Raw genomic sequence first — 21,060 nt, 5'->3', positions numbered from 1 at the left:
GAAAATCATGTATGTGTATATATGTGCTCATCCTAGCCTATATACCAAGACAAGTAATTTACATATATATAATTGAAAATAGAGTAGTTCTATGATCTAGAATTAGAGAAAGGGTTAATCTTGATAACAAGGCCAGGGAAAACATCATCAGGGTCATGAATGTGTGGATTGTCTTCAACAATGTAAGGGTCACCACACTTTTCACTTATTGTGTGAAGTGTTTCTCCCTCACCAACCACATATATTTCATCACATACCTTGTTCTTCATCTTGAACTTGTTGTTGAAGTTGTTGTTCAATTCATCACCACCACTACTTGACTCATTCATACTCATCAACACAAGCATTAGTGCAACAAACACACCAATGTTCCAACAAATCTTCTCTCCCATCAATCTCACTAATACTAATTAATAACAACAACAACTTGGTGCAAACCCTAATTTTGCTTCTTCTTCTTGTTAGCTCAATTTCTTTAATATTTTTTCTATAGGGTATATATATGCATGTATGTATGCTTGTGTGTTTTAATTAGTAAAAGATCCCTCAGCTCTCACAATGCCATATCCTTAATTGGTTTTGGATGAAATTATATATATATAATTAAATTAGGAGAATAGGGTTTTCCTCTATCTGGTTGTTGGGGTGGGTGAAGTAGTTTTATGATGTGGAGGGTGTTGAAAATTGAAATTGTACTTTAAGTGAAGTTGGTGATTGTTGTCAAAGTGCACAGAAAGTTGTAAACCTACTAAAAATTTTAATTTAAAATGGGAAAAGAGTTGGTTTAACTAATTTATTAAATGGGTTATTATTTTTGGTTTGACTTACCTTTTCTTATTTAAGTATATGGGTGTCAATCATCTAAGTTTTTCAACTTGTATTAGTAATTTTAACATGCATCACATAATTCATTGAAATTCTAAATATACAAATTGAAAGTTGGATCCACTTAATTATACTTTATATTTACTAATTGATGATCATATCCATATACAACTATATATAAGGATAACTTTGCAAAAGTTAAACATGGCTAATTGTTAATGTTAAGCTAAATTCAATACCCTCAATAATTAATATTCATTTATGCTAAATGAGAAAGCATAAAATTAATGGTAGCTAGGTATGTATCTATTTGATTTAGTAGAATTTGAAATATATTTTAAGTTTAATTTTGATGTATTAAGTTTTAGATACTCATTCAATCTGATTAATGTATTTAGATGAATTTTTAAATAATAAAATAAAAAATTATTTATTTTTACTAATGATAATACATAATTGGTTGTCTATATAAATTTTTTTATATCAACAGTATATATGGAAATTAAATTTATATAATTAAGTCCAATATTAATGAATGTGTGAACAAAAGAAGGTTGAATCAAATTAAAGCATATATATAATTTGGAGTAGTTTGAAAGCATCATATTATTAGTAATTGGTTGAGCCTAGCTATAACCGAAATGACTGATAAGGAGGTATATAGAATATATCACAAATAATATTCATCCACCCACCTGTCCTTCAAACTTATTAGTACAAAAAATGATTATATACTAGGCTCTTAATTAAGATATATATAAATAACACCATCAATTTCTCAACTATAATTATAGACAGATTGACTTAGCTTGAAAACCAAAAGAAAGCCCTAAAAGCATCGAATTATACCAACTTAGGAACAACATGTTTTTCTTTTTTTCTTTTCTTTTTTTTTTTTTTATGTGGAGGAATAACATGTTGATGTTATGAATCCTATGATTACTTAGGTAAGTTTCAGAAATAGTGAAACATCAAATAGATATATAATACCGGTAACATATACTTAAATAACATAATGACATGCATTTAGTGATTCAATTTTTTTTAACTTGTATATTTTTTTTACAATCACAAAAAATATTCTCTAATTATCGTTTGATTTACTGTGAATTTTTAATATAAATCCAAAGAAAATTATTATTACTATCAGATTGTATCCGAAAAAAAAAATTGACAAAAATATTTTACCGTCGAATATTTTCAATAATAAGGACAAATCGTTTTAATCAAACGGTGTGTTTCAATTAAATGTCTTATCGTCAGATTTTGAATAAATTACTATTTTTATCCACAAAAACGCCGATAGATCTACTCATAAAGAAATTATCATTTATATTCATAAAATTTAGATTTTATACAACAAAATTATTAAAACACAAAAAAATTACATAAAAATCCTAAATTACCCTTATTATAATTGATTTCAACTTTTCATTAACTCAAAACAGAGTGCTACCACCTAATACCCCTGCAACAAATTAATTGTCAAACTCAAACAAGCCATGTGGAGAATTGAACGAATTGATCAATCCTCACCTGAGCCAAACTCTGAGAGGCAGGAATGAGCTTGTTCTATTTCAGCTCTGTTTCTGTGAGAGAGACACTAGCTACGGTAGTTGTTCTAAAGGTTTGGCAACTGAGAAGCTGATGATGATGGTGACGTCGCCGACAGCTCGTTGGAGTAGAAGAGAGAGTGAGAACATGGGCTAAATTAGGGTTCGGTGGAGAGGTGTGAGACTAGTGAGTGGCTCACTGGCGGTGGTCTGGACCGAGAGAAAGAACGACTGGGACAATGAGGGTGGCTTGGGTTCGTCGCAGATGATGGAGACGACGGTGATTCGCAGCGGTTCTAGTGGCTGGAAGTGCGGGCGATGATGATGGCAGGGCTGTGATGGTGGTTTAAAACAGAGAAGGGAAGAAGAGGAGAAGGAGAATTGAATTAGGGTTCGGTGGTTTAAAACAGATGGCGAAAGAGATAGAAAAAGAGAGAGAGAGCTCGCCATTGTTTTGGTTTGCAAAGGGGACGACGGTGGTGGCGGCTGGCGCAGTGGCCCGTCAGCAGCACTGATTCGGTGATGAGGAGAAGGTAACCATAGTAGGTGAGGGTGGTCGACGGTGAAAAGAAGAGAGGTGGGACACTGCGGCTCTAGGGTTGCTAGCGGCGGCGAAGTAGGGACCGGTGCAAAGGTCCTCTGGTCGATGAGGGCGAGACAGGAAAGAAGAGGAAGAGAGGTGGCCACAACAGAAGGAGGATGGCAACGGTGGTCGTTGACACTAGAAGCTGCAGGAACGGAAATAGAGGCCGTGGTATTTGTCACTGAGGAGGAGAGGTGGCGCGCGGCTGAAAAGATTGCTGTTAAAATTATTTGAAAATCAATTAATTATTGGTGAGAGATAGAGAATGGGATTAGTGGTGGTGGTGGTGGTAATAAAATGATGAGTAGATGAAGATGATGGAGTGATTAGTGGAGAGAGAAAAGTTGATACAGATGCTGATAAGGATATTTAGGATTTTTATGTAATTTTTTAGTATTTGGATAATTTTGTTATATAAAACTCATATTTTATAAATACAAAAAATATTTTTTTTATGAATAAATCTGTCAATATTTTTAACTTTCGTGAATAAAAATGATACTTTACTCTAAAAAAAATAATCTTAATATTTAAATTTGCAAACAACCAAGAAAAAAGATCAAATAATTAAGAAGCGTCATATATGAATTTGAACGAAATAGTCAAATAATAAATAATTATTACAGAAGTAATTATTGAATAATTTTCTGTAAAGTTCCAACAAAATTTAAAACTACTTGTAGTGGTAGGTCTAATGGAGGTAGCTATTAATGTTGGCATTGACAAATAAAGATAAAGGTTCCATTGCTTAGGAAACAAATCTTAAGACCAAGACCTATATGAAAATATCATATAGCAATACTCCTAACTATGATTAGTGAATAATTAAGGGTGCTTATTATGGGATAAGTTCTTTATGTTTTCTTTTAACTTTCTACATATTATATTAATTGCATTTTTACCCAAAATGGTCAACTATTGTATAATAATATATACACCAAAATAGTCACCAAAAAAATATATATATACACCAAAATAATCTTGATTTAAAAAAAATATAAAAAATAAAAAAAACCCTTTATGTAGAAATGGTTTGGTCTTCCATAAAGCTAGGATAAGGATACATACAAATTCAAATTTAGAAAGAAAATAAGCTTAAATGTTTGGTTCATCAAAATTGTGATAATAATTTATCCAACAAATTTTAATTATCAAAGAAAATTTTGAAACAACTTTAAAATATATATATATATATATATATATATATATATATATATATATATATATATATATATATTATGGAACATTTATCATAAAATAAAACCTATTTTCCCAACTGTTAGTGCAGTGGTTGAAGATGTTTCAATTTCAAAGTACACATTAAATATTTCTAATTATAACATATTGATAGGTTAATGGAACTTGGATGAAAATGACATTATCACAATTTAGGGTATCCCAATTAATTAACTCTTCCATAAGCATCGTTGACTTCATTATTATTCTAAATCTTGCATAATATTATACTTGAACTAAGACTATAATTTAATTATATGCTCCAATTGTTTTATTAGTTCATCGCAATTAGAGCTAGATTCTGTTAGAATAATTAATTAGCTGCAAATTTTGGGTTTGAATCTATAGTACTCATTATTAATAGTTATAGTTACTATTTACTAAAGGCAAGAGTTTTTAAAAATTTATGACTAGTCTGAAAATTCTGTTGAAAGTTGTAACAACTTTCTTTTGTAGGTAACCTACTTATTGTTTAAGTAATCTATTATTATTATTATTATTATTATTACAAGAAAATTTTGACATTGAAAGGGTGAGAACCATCAGTGAACCCTTGACATCTTTGAACTAAGGTTAGTTGACTTCAATCATCCATGTTATATTTACACACAAAAATTAGCTACTAAATTAATTAATCATATAAAAAATAAATTAAAATATAAAAAATAATATATTTATCAATTATTATGTTCACATACAAAAATTAGTTACTGAATCAATTATCCTATATTTATATGTAAATATATATGATTTAATTTAATTTATTTTTAATGTATTTTTTATTTTAATATGTATTTTATATAAATAACTATTTTTTAATATATATTTTGTATGATTGTATATTTAAACACAAATACACATGATGATTAATTTAATTAGTGTCTAAATTTTTGTGTACGCATAATATTTTTGTAGTTAAATATAAGTGCAACAAAACAAAAATATGACCTTAAACAACATTTTTTGCAATAATTAATTAAGTGGTTACCTTAGCCTTGACATTTTCTTTATTTATATTTTTCTATTAATTTCGTAAACACTCAAATAATAATGTAAGTGTCAATTTTTTTTTTTAATTTGATTGACCCTAAACAAATATTCATTTAGAAAAAAAAAATCACTAGAAGTCATTACATTAAGATTCATTGTCACATGCATTAAAACTCAGAAGTGATTATTAGCTCTATCTTTGTGTTAGAATCTAAAATCCTCATGCTTCAATTAACTTGTGTCAGAAGGGAAGTAGTTCCAATGATTTAATATATATATATGCCTATTGATTGATTCTTCATATAATCATGATTTCATGAGTCTTTCCTTAATAAAACGAAGAACTTCATCAACATTCACCGTCCAAGCAACTGAAACTGGGGAATAACCTGTCCATGGATTACTTGTATTCCATCTGCATGTAAGAAAAAAATAAAAAATAAAAACTTTAAAAAATAATGATACTTGTAATTATTTTGTATCTTATATTAGGTCGACTTACACTTTTATCTCTAAATAAGAACTTAATTCAAAGTGATCAGAATTTAAGCTGGCTTAATCTATATAATGAATGAATTATTTAAATATTTTTTTAAAAATGGGAGTCATTATTTTTCTTGTTTAAGTAAATCTGAACGATTTATCCGGACACTTGCTGAAGCGAACTAGTGAGCTAACCACTAAATCAACTGAACTTGGTTTGAATTGGATTATCTTTGTTACTACATAATTCTATTTAAATTTTAAATTATAAACCCTAAAATTTAAAAATTTGTGGCTCTGTAGGTGCAGCCCAATTGAAGGCCCACTCTATTCAAGTGTATACTAGTTTTAAATTTGATCATATTTCAAGACCAGAAAAAAATTTTGATCATACTTTTTTAGTCCTAGGTCCATAATTGTATGTCCCTCACAAATGCCTTGTGTCTCTACTCTCATTACCCCCTTCTTATAAGTAAATAAATCTGGGTGCACAAGTGCCACAAAAGAGACAGGGTCATGAAGGAAAATTCCTGGAACCACAGAACAAAATAAATAAATTATTAATGAATAAATTAAAAATGTATTGTCCCTTAAAAAAATTCAAAACAACATTTTTGTGAATTTACCATAGAAACCATCAGAATTAACATGCCAATCCCTATAGAATTTGCACATGTTACTCAATAAATGTGCATACTTTCCTCTGGATTCCTTCAATTCAAGGAGGTCAGCATCTGAAAAGTGAAAAATATATATTGATCCATACAAATTAAATTAGAGAAAATAAATTATATATATTGATTATTGTGATTTATGATCCCATCACCTGTGAATTTGATTTGGGTTGTAATGTTTAATCCAACAACAACAATGTTAGCTCCAGAAGTAAACACAATATCTGCTGCTTCTGGGTCTCCATAGATCTTCAAATAATTAAATAGAATAAGGAGGACATGAAATTTGACCAAATTTACTTTTGTGTATTTTATTTTTTATGATGATTTACCTACAAATACCCATTGCATTAATAGACAATATGAAAAAAAAATTATACTTATGAAAAAAAAAAAGTTTAATTACTGTATTGGTCTATATACTTTTTTTCCTTTTAATTGAGTCTTTGCACCATTTTTTTTAATTGAGTCCCTACACTTTTTTTTTTATTTGAGTCCCTGTACCAATTTTTTTTTTAGTTGGGTCCCTATATAATGAAGTCAATTACTACTAAGAGGGGCCTAATTGAAAAAAAAATTGGTGCAGAGACCTAATTAAAAAGAAAAAAATATAAGGACCTAATTGAAAATTTTGCGAAACTATAGGGACCAATAGAGTAATTAAATCGAAAAAAAATTTGACCGAGTATTGGCATATAAGCAAAAATAACGAATTTTTAAATTTATTAATTAAAAAATAATTTAAATATATGAATCTGATGAAATGGTCGTATATAATTATTTATGTTGTTAGTGCATCAAAATTAAACTCTAAAAACTATAGATATAATATATGATCACTCACATTTGCTTCTGCAGCAGGATTAACATTTCCTAAGGCCAAAACAGAACCACCAAGAACAACTATTTTCTTCACCTTGCTTGCAAAAGAAGAATCCCTTTTGATGGCCTGAAAATAAAAAGTTAATTTTTTAAAATAAAAATAAAAATTCAGAGGCCATAAAAAAAATTCACTAGTTAATTAGTTATCAATAATTACCAAAGCTAAGTTTGTTAAAGGTCCAAGTGCTAGAACAGATACTTGGCCAGGATATTCTGAAACTTTCTCCACTAAAAATTCAGAAGCAAACTTGTCAATTTTCTTAGCTTTTGGTGGTGCCAGGAACATATTTCCCAATCCATCAGAACCATGAATTGAATCAGCAACCCTAGGAATTCCACCCTTTTATCATAATATAATAAACCATTATTTAAGACAACAAAAATAATAAACCATATCTCACAGATATATAATAATGTTACCAAAGAAAAAAAGGTTTCAACCTTGGTATTCAAAATTCAATAAAAGACTTAATATTATCAAATTGGTGTGATATTTCATTTTCACTTAAATTTGGAAAAACAAAAAGGAAAATAAAATAAAATAATTATACAAATTATATTATGCAAACCTAAGTAGATGTCTGAAGGATGAAGCCTATATATCAAGGTGAAAACTCAGATGCAGTCGACTTTACGTGAAATTGATAGTTGGGAGTTATTAAATGATTTGATTGATTTGATTAAATTTTCATCTAACGGCACTCAACTATCAACTTTACATTAAGTTGACTGCACCTGAGTTTTTACCATATATCAAGGGTTTTAGCGTGAGTATAAAATTTGATCCATAAACTTAATTATATATCCCTTTTGAAATTCCAATCCAAATATATGAATTATAAAATATAATTAATCACCTTAAGTGGTTCAGGGCTGCCTTCAGCTACTGGAACATTTTGATGTCCTGCAAGCTCACACTGCACAATTTTGTTTACTATCAAAAATATAATTAATTAATTATATTGGTGAAATCTATAGTGACTATTATTATGGTGGTTATAGTGCTTACATAAATTTATAACACTTTAAAAAGTGTTACTAAAATTAAAGTAATATTTTTTTACCTTTTTATCATAACATTTTTTTTAAAACTAAAAAGTAGTTCTAAATATTAAATAATATTACAAAATATTATGATATAAGCCACTATAACATGCACCTTATATTATGATCTGCTTCAGAATTATTAGAGGCTGAAAATAAATGAAGACATACCAAAAGAAGAGAATTGTGTGTGGCACCTTGTGTAGTAACATTACCAAAAATGGTGGTCATGCCTATGATCTCCACCTCTGGACTCTCAAATGCCATCATAATTGTAACGCTATCATCTTCATATTTAAAAAAAAAAAAAAAGGAGCCAAAATTCATCATGACAATTATTTGGAGAGATTCTTCTAATATTATAATTGGTCTACCAACTATCAACTTCAAAAATAATTCTATTATTTACTTTTTTACTTATAAGCACAACATTGTTATTTTGGTCTAAGAATTTGACATAAGAAATCTCACTAATTTATTGGATCAATCAAATTATTTATAATCATATACATATAAAGTGGTACTATGGTGAAAGTTTTTGCTCAAATCATGATTAGAAATTTTGCAAATTTTTAATGAAAACCAAACATGCTACTGCGTCGTCCATCTAATAATAAGTGCTGTGTAGTAAAATATCATTTCCCCCAAAATTATATATCATTTGCTAATATTTATGAAATATTAATTTTAGATAGACATATATAGAAGTTAGAGAATGAACTCACCAATTCCAGGGTCAGTATCAATGATGAGCTTCTGAGGTTCATGGAGTAGAGAATTCGCCATGGGAGTTGGTAAGAGATTTATGATAATTTGTGAAGGAAAGTGGGAATGATTTGTATCATTGTATGTGTGTATCAGAAAGCATAATGAATATATATATAATAACATTTATAATAATAAAAAAAAAGTAAAGGAAAAAATGAGGATGTATTGTAGTGACAAAGTTAGGCACTTAGGTCACTAGCCTTTTATTTTATTTTATTTTATTTTCCTTTACAGACTTTAGATCAAACATGTGAAGATATGTTAGTTGTTGAATATTATGATGCCGCTTTCAAATCTCTATCAAAATATGATTTAATATTAATATAATTTATGGACTTAACAAGAGATTAGATTTATGTTTGAAGTTTTAGAGAAGATAACATAATGTTATATATATATTTTTGTAAGCTTTAATTATTCTATTAGTTTTTATAGTTTCACTAAATTTTTAATTAGGTCCATATACTATTTTTTATTTTATAATTAGGTTCTTTCTAGTGTAAAAAATGTTAGAGTTAACTGAATATTTTTTCGTAAATTAAAAGTATTCATAATTAAAAACCTAACTAGATATTTGACGACATCTATATTTTAAGAAAAATATTCTATTAATTTTAACGTTTTTTTATATGAAAAGAATTTAATTATAAAATTAAAAGCAATGTAGGGATTCAATTAAAAAAATATATATAAAAATTTAATTAAAAAATTAATAAAATTATAAAGATAAAAGGAATAATTAAATATATTTATGCTCTTTCATGAAAAAAACATTAAAATTACTACCCCAAAAGGAAAAGTTTTTTTTTTTTTGGTCTTGAAAAGGAAAAGCCTTTAACGTATTAATATGTATATGTTGAGCTGGTGACAGTATGGGCTTTGTCAGCATTCAACAAATCCTCTATCTCTGATTTTTTTAATGATAAGACGACGAACTTTATCTGAATTTCAGAAGTTTAATGATAATCTTCCCCAGAAAAGATACAGCTTTTACATTAAGCTTCTTTATTTTATTTTATCTTAAAGAAAAACTAATTTAAGCTTTTCTTTTGATTCTCAAGCTTTACTAAATTTGATGATGTGATTAATTTACACATAATAGAAGCATAAAAGTGAAACAACTCATTCATCAAGTTGAAAAGTCGAATATCTTGTAACATATAATTCAATCTAATTTAGATTAATTTTGACGCAAGTGTAGCGAGTTTTATATTTATTTGTAACTTTTTAGATGATTATGGTAATAGTGAAAAGAAATTCTTTATGGGATAGTTATACATAATTAGATGAATAACTATTTCTATGATCATGTGAAAAAAAAAAAACTTTATACAGATAACTCAAGGATCATATTCAAATTAAATTAATTTTGTTTTGTGGCCAAAATACAAAATGTATAGGAGTTTTGTTTAGATTTGTTTTTTTTTAAACTGCTTTATTCTTGGCATAAGCTTCTGGCCGTTCCATGCCAAGGATGACTTGGAAGATAAGAATTAAATCTAATTACGGATCCTTGTTGTGTCATAATATTTGGAAAGGAATTAAAAAATGATAGTAGAAATGATCAATTTTTGTTTTGATGCCAGCTGAGAGCCTAAATGATCCTACAATCCAATCCCACTTGAAATTATAATAATATATAGTGAAGCAATAATTTAGACAGCGAATAATTATCTTGAGTGAACCATAGTTTAACATTGTCCATGTGCGATCTGTTTTAATTAGTTTATTAAACTTAGTGTTGAACCAAAAAAAAAGTTTAAAAATGATTATTTATATATGATCTTTCCCACAGAGGTTATGAGGTACGAACATTACTTTATATGAACAGAAAATCAGAAGAAACTATTCAAGATTTCAAGGTGATTTGAATGTTAAAATATTTGTTAAAAGGAGAATGTACAGATGGGGAAATGCTTATTATAAGTTAGAAGAAATCTTTTATTTTTTACTCTTGTGATAATTTGATGCCATGAAGTGGGAGAGTGGATGATGAGCATTTTAGGTAACAATGTTGTGAAATGTTTCTAGATTCTTTTTGGGGCATATGATGCTTACAAAAAGGAAATAAATCAATAAATAAATACTATAAAATAAACTTTTGTGATGATTTGATTCCATGAGGTGGAAGAGCAGCGAGCTTCTTGGAGCAAGACACTTGCAACGAAAATTAGATCCAAGACATGAATTCAAAGGGAAAAAATAATTTATACAAAAGAAGGAGAATTCTAAATACTCAAATGCCTCAAAGTTCAGGGTGTTCCTCATGATCAAAGAAATAAAAAGCAACACTTTTTCTTGTCACAATTTTGGTTGAGTAAAACCCCTTTAAAGCATTCCTAGAACTACAATTCAAGTGGCAAGATAAATAATGATTGTAAATGTCATTTGTGACTACAATGCACACAGGAAAACTTGCTTGGTTCAATTCAATATAATTTTAGTTACCTTTTCGAAGGGGTTTCTCCTTAATTGTGTAATACATAAACAGTCTGCATCTCTCATCAGTTTTTAGAGTTGGGAGAGCCAAGGACATTCAAGGGTGCCTTTGCCTCGCTACCCTTTGCGCCACCGGATGCTTGGCCAGCAGAACCCCTAGCATGTGCTGCCTCTGCTGCTACCATTGATTTCTTTATCTGTTGAACATATAACAAATAAACAAAATAATAGTTATAATAATAATAATCACAACTATCATCTAACAGGTAAAAAATATAATTACTAGATTAAAGTGAAAGAAAGAAAAAATACTTACAGCCGCTAGTCGCTCCTTGTGAATATCACTTGCAACCTGCAAAAGCATGATAAGTACAAGTCTAGAATATGACATTCAAAAGAATATATATATATATATATATATATATAGAGAGAGAGAGAGAGAGAGAGAGACTACCGGTCTTTTGTAGCTTTTAATTTCATCACCACCAAATCCAAAAAGTATCATATTCCAAGTTTTCTCTACAAAGACGAAGATGTGGAGTTAAATGTGAAATGTGCTGAAACCAAACTCTGAGCAAGAAGAAATTTTCTAATCACTAACCTAGATGTAAAAGTATGTCTTTTGCTTCCAAAGTTGTTGATTTCCGATGCTTAGCTAGGGAGCAACCAGATTTTGTTATCTATTGAAAGGATAGAAAATCATTAGTCCAAACCATATAACTAGTATTAAGGAGAGGAAAATGAATCAAGATAAATGGATCATCTGAAAAAGACAAGATTGCTTGTGTGGTTAGTTTATTTCTATAAATATGTAATGCAAAACTAAATATCTGATCTACTTTCATATGCATATATCGTAGAAATCTTGTATAACTCCTGGTTCAAGTAAATGAGATGGAAAAATCAGCTTTATAGAGAATCCAAAGAACAATAAATAAATAAACAAATAAATCAATAACAGATAGACTTAACAAATTTTATTGAATTGCAAAAATTTGGACAAAGTTTTCCAACAGTTCATTGAACACAATTAAGTTAAAGGTAATTTACTCACAGACTCTAGAAAATTTTCTGCAATATCGACAAGAATGTCTGCGACATCAGGATCCAACTTTTCAGCTGGATCAACCTGCCAATAAAGTAGAAGCGTAAATATAGGAAACAAAAGTAACACATTCATGGAACTAGGGCTTGAACAGCCAAACAGATTTATAGTAAAACTATCAAAATTGAACTGCCTTGTGCCATATTGCATTCCGTGATTCAAATTTTGACTTATCCGCTGAACAAAATAGAGAAGCATTGCAGACCTGACTGACTAGCTCATGGATGCTTCTTTTGCTGAGAACACTATTACAAGGTTCATCAGTATTCACAGTAGCTAATCTACTTTGAATTCCTGGTTGAGCTGCAGCAGATTGAGCAGCCACAAGAGTTGAAGGTTTCTGATTTTCTGGGACCTCTAGCCTTGTAACCTGCTGCTGCTGAGGGACATGTGAAGCCCTTGATGGGGGAACTTGTTGCCCAAAATGCTCCTGTGATTGATTAGATGGCAAAGATGGCTGCGGCTGTTATGCTGTTGGTGTAGACTGCAGCTGCTGAGGAATGTGGGCCCTTTGCTGCAAGGACACTGGTGGGTTTATTTGCTGCGGGTGCTGCCTATAAGAAGAGGTCGGCAAAGGAGGCTTCCCCTGTGGTCCAGATGTCAACCACGGCTGATTAAGTGACTGCATACTTTGAGGTACACTTGGAGATGGTGTTGCAGGTGTTCCCACTAATGAGGTTCTTATAAGTCCATGCCCTTGGAAGCTCTAAAGAAAACAAGACAAATTGCAAAATCACTGACCAACATTATTTTTCTGTATGTTTACATACAAAGCTCAGGCATTGCAACAGAAGACATATGAAGTGAGAAATCCTCTTAAATAACATGAGTTGAAACAGCTAAAAGAGATATTCTTATTCTTAATATATAGCTATACGCACACTCACAAATCACCGTAGTACAATATCAATCAGTTGCTTATATTTTGAAACATATCACACTCCTCAAAACCCATTGCCACTATCTCTCTGACTAGAAAAAGCAAAAACTACCAAAACAAATAAGTGAAAAGCATACAAGCATGCTCAAAGTCATAAAATTCACTTTTACAAAGCTGCAGAGGAATGTAGCGAAAAAGCAAAGACTAACTTGCGAAACAGTAGTTGGACTATTCTGTGCAGGGGGTGGTGGTCTGAGAGATGATTGAACAGGTCTCTGTTGATGTGCAGGTATCCCACCTGGCCGCATTTGTGATCCAGATCCAAGCGAACCCAACATTCCCATTCCTTGCATTGGTGGTCTCACCTAAACATTTCAAACAACTAGTGAAACAGAATGGGGCACATTTGGACAACTGCCTAAATACGGAAAGGGGAAAAAATCTTTTAATATAAGTAAAATGCAGGAACTCAAGCTCAAGCAACTCTATATGCTTCCAGAAAAACAAGAGCTCATTGTTTCCTATTTCTACTTTTGTGAAATTTATCGAACTAAACTCCCCAATCTATATCCCAGTAACTATTTCCCATTCTAAGTTTGATTGTTTTTCTACAAAGAGGTTGAATCAATCCTTTTGAGTGTTTAACTACCAAATAACCAAATACATTAGCCCTTAAACAGGGTTAATATGATACTATCTCTAATTATTGAGGACTACACTTATGAGTTTTGATCTTGCCAGTGACTAGTGTATTCATAGTTGTTCTATTCAACTACCACTCAATACTAAGTACTAACTACTCAACCAATCCTTTAACTGTTCGATTAATAACTAACAGGCTAACTATAACTAGTTATGTGCCTATAAAATCAATAAACCAGCATTGATTTCACGAAGATTCTACACCAAAATTTCCAAACAGTTGGGGGAAAATTTGGGGCCTATACCTGAGAAGATGCATTATTGGAGGCAGATTCTCAGATGCTAACTCCGGTTCGGCCCAAACCACCGAAATGCTGACCAAAGGAAGAGGAGAATGGCGGAGGGGAAGGGCTCTGGTGGTGCGCGGGCACACCGATCGCCATCCCGCCACGCGGAGCGGCAGAAACGGACGGAGAGGCAGAGGATTGCGAAGGAGGAGGAGCAGCGGCAGAGGAAGATGGAGGGAGTGACGAGAAGTGAGAGTGAGGCTGATGCTGCTGCGGTGGTTGCGGTGGCGGGTTGCGGCTGAAGGAAGGAGGAGTGTGGCGAGGCTGAGGAGGGGCTGGGGATGGTGCGAGCGGTTTGGAGGTTGTTGTTGGCATTTGTACGGAGCTAGGGTTTGGATTTGGGGAGTTGAAGCAGAAGATGGAGGGAGAGACGAAGAAGGAGGAGAAGGAGAAGGTGGAGGTTGTGATTGTGGTGGTGGTGATGGTGATGGTGATGGTTGAGGAGGTTGTGGCGGTGAGGGTTCGGCAGCGGTTGGGGCGGTAGTTGTTGGAGCTGTGGGGACCGGAGGTTGAGGATCCATGGTGGTTGATGCAGCTGCAGTTACTCGAAATTGAATTTCAGAAGCAAATAATCAAATAAACAAATTTTATTCTATTAATATTTATAATTTAAATTATTTTATTTGTAGATAAAAAGAAAATCTAAACCATGTTTGACATTATATATGCACCAAATATGCATGCAGATATTATATTGAGTAATTATTCCAAGATATCTTAATTTCTATCTTTATTATGATGTGCTTTATGATTCTGTAAAAATTAAAATACACACGTTTTAATTTTTATAAAAAAAGTAAGTCTTATCTCTTAACATTTATATTTAAATAATTTAGACACAAACTTTGTTGTTGACATATAATTGTCTAATATCATTAGATTTAAATTTAAATTATTAGTATTTATTTAAAGTGAACTAACTAATAAATCAATTCAAATTGTTTGACTTATTTGATTATTTTTATCTTTTTTAGACTTAACTTAAACTTTAAATAATTAGATACCAATTTTCAGTTAAAATATAATTGGCCTAGATAATAATCTGATAAAGTTATCTTTACAAAAGATACGCCAACTTAATTGTTAAGGTATGCTCTATAATTTATCTAATTAATGTATTATTTATTACTATTTTATTCGATTTGTATAAATAATAACATATATAACTAAAAATAACTAATTATTCTATTCATTTTATCTTTTCGAATTAAATTTAAAAAATTGTTACAAACGGATTTAGAGTTTAAATTAAATTTTAAATTAATTACTTTAAATTAAACACATTTATTTTTTAAAAACTCAAAATCATTAAAAAAAATTCATAGAAAATTCATCTTATCTGTAGCAGTTCGAATAAACAACCCTACTCAAAATGAATTGGTTCTTATTAAATACCGAATATATATTATCAGCTCTATATACACGACGAAATATAAATTATTATTAATATTTATAATTTAAATTATTTTATTTGTAGATAAAAAAAATCTAAACCATGTTTGACATTATAGCAACGCATAATAAATAGTATACATGCACCAAATATGCATGCAGATATTATATTGAGTAATTATTCCACGATATCTTAATTTCTATCTTTATTATTCTTTGCCAAAGCCCAAACTCAATTGACATAATGTTATGATGTGCTTTATGATATCGGTAACATACGCATGTTTTAATTTTTATAAAAAAAAATAAGTCTTATCTCAATATTTATATTTAAAAAATTAAATACAAAATTTGTTGTTATTATAGAATTGTTTAATATTATTTAGATTTGAATTCAAATTATTGATATCTATTTAAAATAAACTAACCAATAAATGAATTCAAATTGATTGACTTATTTGATTAATTCTATATTTTTAGACTACTTACATTTTAAATAATTAGATAATAATTTACAGTTATGATATAATTTGCAAAATATAGCCAACTTAATTGTTAAAGCATAATTTATAAATCTAATTTATCTAGTTAATGTATTATTTATTACTATTACCTACTTTGTATGAATAATAACATATATAACTAAATATAATTAATTTTTTTTACCAAAGATAGGAGATTCAAACTTGTAATTTCTTGAATAAATATGAAGAGACTATATCATTTAAAATATAATTCATTGGCTAAATATAATTAATCTTATTCTATTCATTTTATCCTTTTAAATTAAAATTTAAAAAGTTGTTACAAACGGTTTTAGAGTTCAAATTTCAATCTTCAAATTAATTACTTTAAATTAGACACCGTCATTCTCTGAAAACTCAAAATCATAAAAAAAAGTTCATAGAAAACTCAAGAACAATCAAAGAACTCCAAAACAATGGAGAACAAGAGAAAAGATCAATTTTCATCGGCCTCCACCAACTACCACCACCGCCGCAATGTGAAACCGAAGCCCAATCCAGAGCCTCAAGATCCAGAAATCAGAGAATTGCAGACACTCCCTCTCTTCCCTACCGGACCATTATTCCAATCTTCACCTTCTTCCAATCATTCACAGGATCCAGAGCTTTCATCACCACCACAACCACCACCGGCACAGGTCGTCGTCGACGACCTCGACATAATCATCACTCCTCCCTTTCCATGGGCCACTGATCGTCCGGCGAAAGTCCACACACTCCAATATCTGAAACAAAACAAGATCTTAACAATCAAAGGAGACGTTCAATGTGGAAGCTGTCGCAAAAAATTCGAAATGGAGTTCGATTTAAAGAAAAAGGCTACAGAGCATGGAAAGTTCTTGAAGGATCACAGAGCTTCTATGCATAGTCGATGTCCAAAAGAGTGGATGAATCCGAATCCGATTGCATGCAAATTCTGCGGCCAAGAAAAAAGTGTGAAACCTGTTATTGGAAGTTGGAAGGATCACTCCATTAATTGGTTGTTTCTTTGGTTAGGTGAGTTCATAGGGTTTTGCACTTTAGAAGATTTGAGGTATTTTTGTAAGTACAATAAATTGCATAGAACTGCAGCTAAAGATAGATTTGTTTTCAACGCTTACACTGAAATCTTCAAACAACTCATTCGAGTCGATTAGAAATCATTGTAGCATGATATGTCAAATTCACTTTAGTTTAGTTTTTAATCTTTGTTCATTCTTTTAAGATGAATGAATACTCACAATTTAGTTTAGTTTTTAATCTTTGTTCATTCTTTTAGAAATTTTCTTTTAGTTATTCTTGCGTTTAGATATTCATAGAGTGTATTTGGTAAACATGTTTGAAGGGAAAAAGCACAAGTATATTAGAACTTTTTGAAGGTTTCAATTTTTTGTTTGACTAATTTTCTTCTCTACAAACACAGAAATAATTTTGTATAATTATAAAGATTATTTTTAAGTTCACCTTTCAATTTAATTTTAAAATGTATGATCAAAAATGGAGACTATAGTTATACAATTTTGACAAACTAATGTCATATTTTTTTATATATATTTTTGTATTTTTTAAATTACAAACTTAAAAATATTAAGAAAATGACATGGTTAACAGAATTCACAAGTTTTTATATTAGAATTGGCCATTTGAAATGAAGCTAGTGCAAAGAAGTATGCCTTGCGAAATAGGTTAATTATGTATTTGAATCAAAAGTTCTTAATCAAATCGATCATTGAATTAATAGAATTAAAAATTTAAAGGTTAAATTAAAATTTAATTTAAATTGAATCGGATATAATAAAATTATATATATATATCAATCTCACTACGTTACCAACACCATTTCTGCCAACATCTGCCAACTCTTATTTATAATTGTGTTTAATGGATGTGTCTTTGTGGATGTGTCTAATAAAAATATCTTTTTTATAACTATGTTTAATAGAAATGTCTTTATAGATATATTTTTTGGATGTGTCTCTTTATATATGTGTTTAAAATATAATAACTAATCATTATTAGCAATAAGTTGACAGATAATATGTTGGTACCCTATACTTTTCCTATATATATATATATATATATATATATATATATATATATATATATATATATATATATATATTGTTTTATTATTTTAAACCAGTTAATCGCTTAAAAAATACCGATTTGGTCAAATTAATTGGTTCTTTAACTGAGTATTCCAATTTATTACCGATCAAATTTTACTTGAATTAATTAATCCGATTAAACCGATTAATAGGATTCGTTTCACATAACCATAGTTGAATGGCTTAATGGAGAACTTCTTTACCACCCTTCATATAGTTTCATGTTCTTACTTAGTATTGGTTTGGATTAATTTGAGTTAAAAAAATATAAAAAATAAAGTATTTTTATTAAATTTTAAATATATATGAATATATTTTTGTAAAAAATATTTTTATAAAAAAATATTTTTAAAAATTTAATAATATTTTATTAAAGAAAAAAACAGAAGCAAAGATCGTGTTAAAAAACAATTCATCTCGTAATGAAGTCAAAAAATATATTTTTGCAATTAGAAAAAGACCTTCCGTTGAATTATTTGTATTCAGATTAAAGAAACTTCACATGATCATTTAATAAAAAAGTACTAACTTAACCCATCATATATATTGTGTTAAATAATTATGGTGAAAATTCAGGTGTAGTCAATTTTACCTGAAATTGATATTTGATAGTTGTTAAATGATTTGATTGATTTGACTAAATTTTCATTTATCGGCTCTTAGATATCAATTTTTCACCAATAATTATATATCTTACGTGGAGATTTTTTTTTTAAATAGTGACAACACAATTTGTCAAATTGCTATTGGATGACAAATACATGAACATGCTATTTCTTTTTTTTTTATGTGGAGAAAAAGGAAGAAAAATGAAAGCATATGAAATGACATGGTGGTATGCAAGACAGGGTGCGGCAAAGTTTAGGAGACGGTGGCCGACCCCAGCCCACAGAAAGAACACAACACGAGTCACAAGGTGCGGTTCCCTTTCAATTCCAAAGCCCATGATCCATCTTCATCCCTCACACATGACACATGGATCATCATGATATGCATCATAGTTGATCATATTAATATAATTTTTATTTATTTTATAAAACACTTGGGATTAAATTATATTATAAGAAAATTTTAAAGTCTATGATATACTGATGTTTAGTAATTTTTAATTATTAATTTTAATTATAAAAAATATATAATTAAGATCAATAATTAAAATTTATTAAAATCTCGATGTACTAATATATGTGAAAATTTTTTTATATTATATATCTCTTTTCTATAGATATTTAAAAGGTTTAATTATTTTAATTTTTATATTTTTTATTAAATTTTTAGTTTAATTTTTATATTTTAAAATTTTGTAATTAATTTTTTATATTGAATTAAAAATTTTCAATTAATTTTTTAATTATCTTTTGTTAAAGATACAAATTTTTGAAATATTTATTTTTGTGTTTGATATAAAATAAAATATAAAAAATTATAAAATATTATGAAATAAATATCTAGAATTATTATTTATTTTATAAATTTTATCTAATATAAAAAATTTAATTTTAAATTTGTAAACCGTAAATATATAAAAAAATCAATAAAATTATAGAAACTAATAAATTAATTAAATCTATCTCAAAAGGTTATATTTAGTAGCCTAGAAAAGATCTTTTATTTTTTAGATAAACGTAATGTTTTTACATAAATCTGTATTAAAAAGGTGTAATATGAAAATATAAATAATCAGAATCCATTAGAACTAATTAACTAAAAGTAATTTTGCTGTCAAATTACACAATAAAAGATTTTAGTATAAAAAAATAAAAAGAATTTATTAGTATTAATTTAAATATAAGATAAAAATAAAAATATTAATTATCTAAGATTTTTCTATATGATAAATTTTTAATAAATTTAAAAAATAATAGAGATATTTATTTTAAAAAATAGGAGAAATAGACACTAGTTAGAAACAGGTGTGGGCCACTACCTCGAGTGGATGCAATTTGATGTGGTTCTTCCAGCTAAGCACAACTAAACCCAAAGCCGTGGTTCCCTTTAACAACAGCAGTATTCATCGAACCTTAACCTCCTTACACTTCCATTTCTTTTTGACAATTCACTCTCACCCAACAAACCAAACTAAGTTAAGATTTGGTTCAGTAAAATTTTTTAAAAAGATGTTTATATTTTTTAAAAGCATAAATTTTTTATTTTATATTTAATAAATAAAAAATTTATGTATTTATATTTGTAACTTTTAAAAGATTAAGATACTTTTAAAAATATTTAAGATAAAAATTTTTAAAATTAGCTTGTACTTTTTAAAATTTAAAAGTCTAATATTATATATTAACTACTTTTTAAATTTTAAAAATTATTTTACTAAACGTAATTATTGTTAGTTTGTTGCTTGTATTTATTAAAAATTATTTTTAATTTAATTTATCAAATATAGATGTTACACTTCTTAAAAAATCATCTTTTAAAAATTAACTTTTATAAACTATTTTTAAAAAATAAAAATTTTACCAAATTAAGTTTAAATATACTGATAGACATTATATAATAGTAAAATTCAATTTTAATATATTAGTCGTATAAAATATTTTATACAGATAATTAATATAAAAGATAATTATTTTTACTGATATAACATATATTAAAAT

At 28.7% G+C, this 21,060-nt stretch overlaps 2 protein-coding genes and 1 pseudogene across 4 annotated transcripts; 1 reads left to right on the top strand and 2 right to left on the bottom strand.

Moving 5' to 3' along the window:
• Positions 1-5,279: 5,279 nt before the first annotated feature.
• LOC130961434 (probable uridine nucleosidase 1) lies at positions 5,280-9,142 on the bottom strand. Of its 3 annotated transcripts, none has more exons than XM_057887324.1 (9): positions 8,996-9,142; positions 8,442-8,557; positions 8,084-8,143; positions 7,384-7,566; positions 7,189-7,293; positions 6,497-6,593; positions 6,297-6,404; positions 6,065-6,200; positions 5,282-5,602 (listed from the first exon to the last, which is right to left on the bottom strand). In XM_057887324.1, exons 1-9 carry the CDS (start codon positions 9,054-9,056, stop codon positions 5,494-5,496), a joined length of 975 nt encoding a protein of 324 aa, XP_057743307.1. In that variant the 5' UTR covers positions 9,057-9,142; the 3' UTR covers positions 5,282-5,493. The 3 variants fall into 3 exon arrangements, with proteins under 3 accessions (XP_057743308.1, XP_057743307.1, XP_057743309.1); XM_057887326.1 differs by having other exon boundaries at positions 8,468-8,557; XM_057887325.1 differs by lacking the exon at positions 8,996-9,142 and having other exon boundaries at positions 5,280-5,602; positions 8,084-8,160; positions 8,468-8,547.
• A 1,280-nt stretch (positions 9,143-10,422) lies between these two features.
• Positions 10,423-15,002, bottom strand: LOC130960605 (transcription initiation factor TFIID subunit 12-like; annotated as a pseudogene).
• A 1,781-nt stretch (positions 15,003-16,783) lies between these two features.
• On the top strand, positions 16,784-17,503 carry LOC130963633 (uncharacterized). Its single transcript, XM_057889739.1, has one exon. The coding sequence runs from the start codon at positions 16,784-16,786 to the stop codon at positions 17,501-17,503; it is 720 nt and encodes a 239-aa protein (XP_057745722.1).
• The last annotated feature ends 3,557 nt before the right edge of the window (positions 17,504-21,060 follow it).

This window comes from Arachis stenosperma, chromosome 2, assembly GCF_014773155.1.
Source record: "Arachis stenosperma cultivar V10309 chromosome 2, arast.V10309.gnm1.PFL2, whole genome shotgun sequence".
Lineage (NCBI taxonomy): Eukaryota > Viridiplantae > Streptophyta > Magnoliopsida > Fabales > Fabaceae > Arachis > Arachis stenosperma.
The sequence above is the reverse complement of the archived record's forward strand: the minus strand, read 5'-3'. Positions and strand labels throughout refer to the sequence as shown.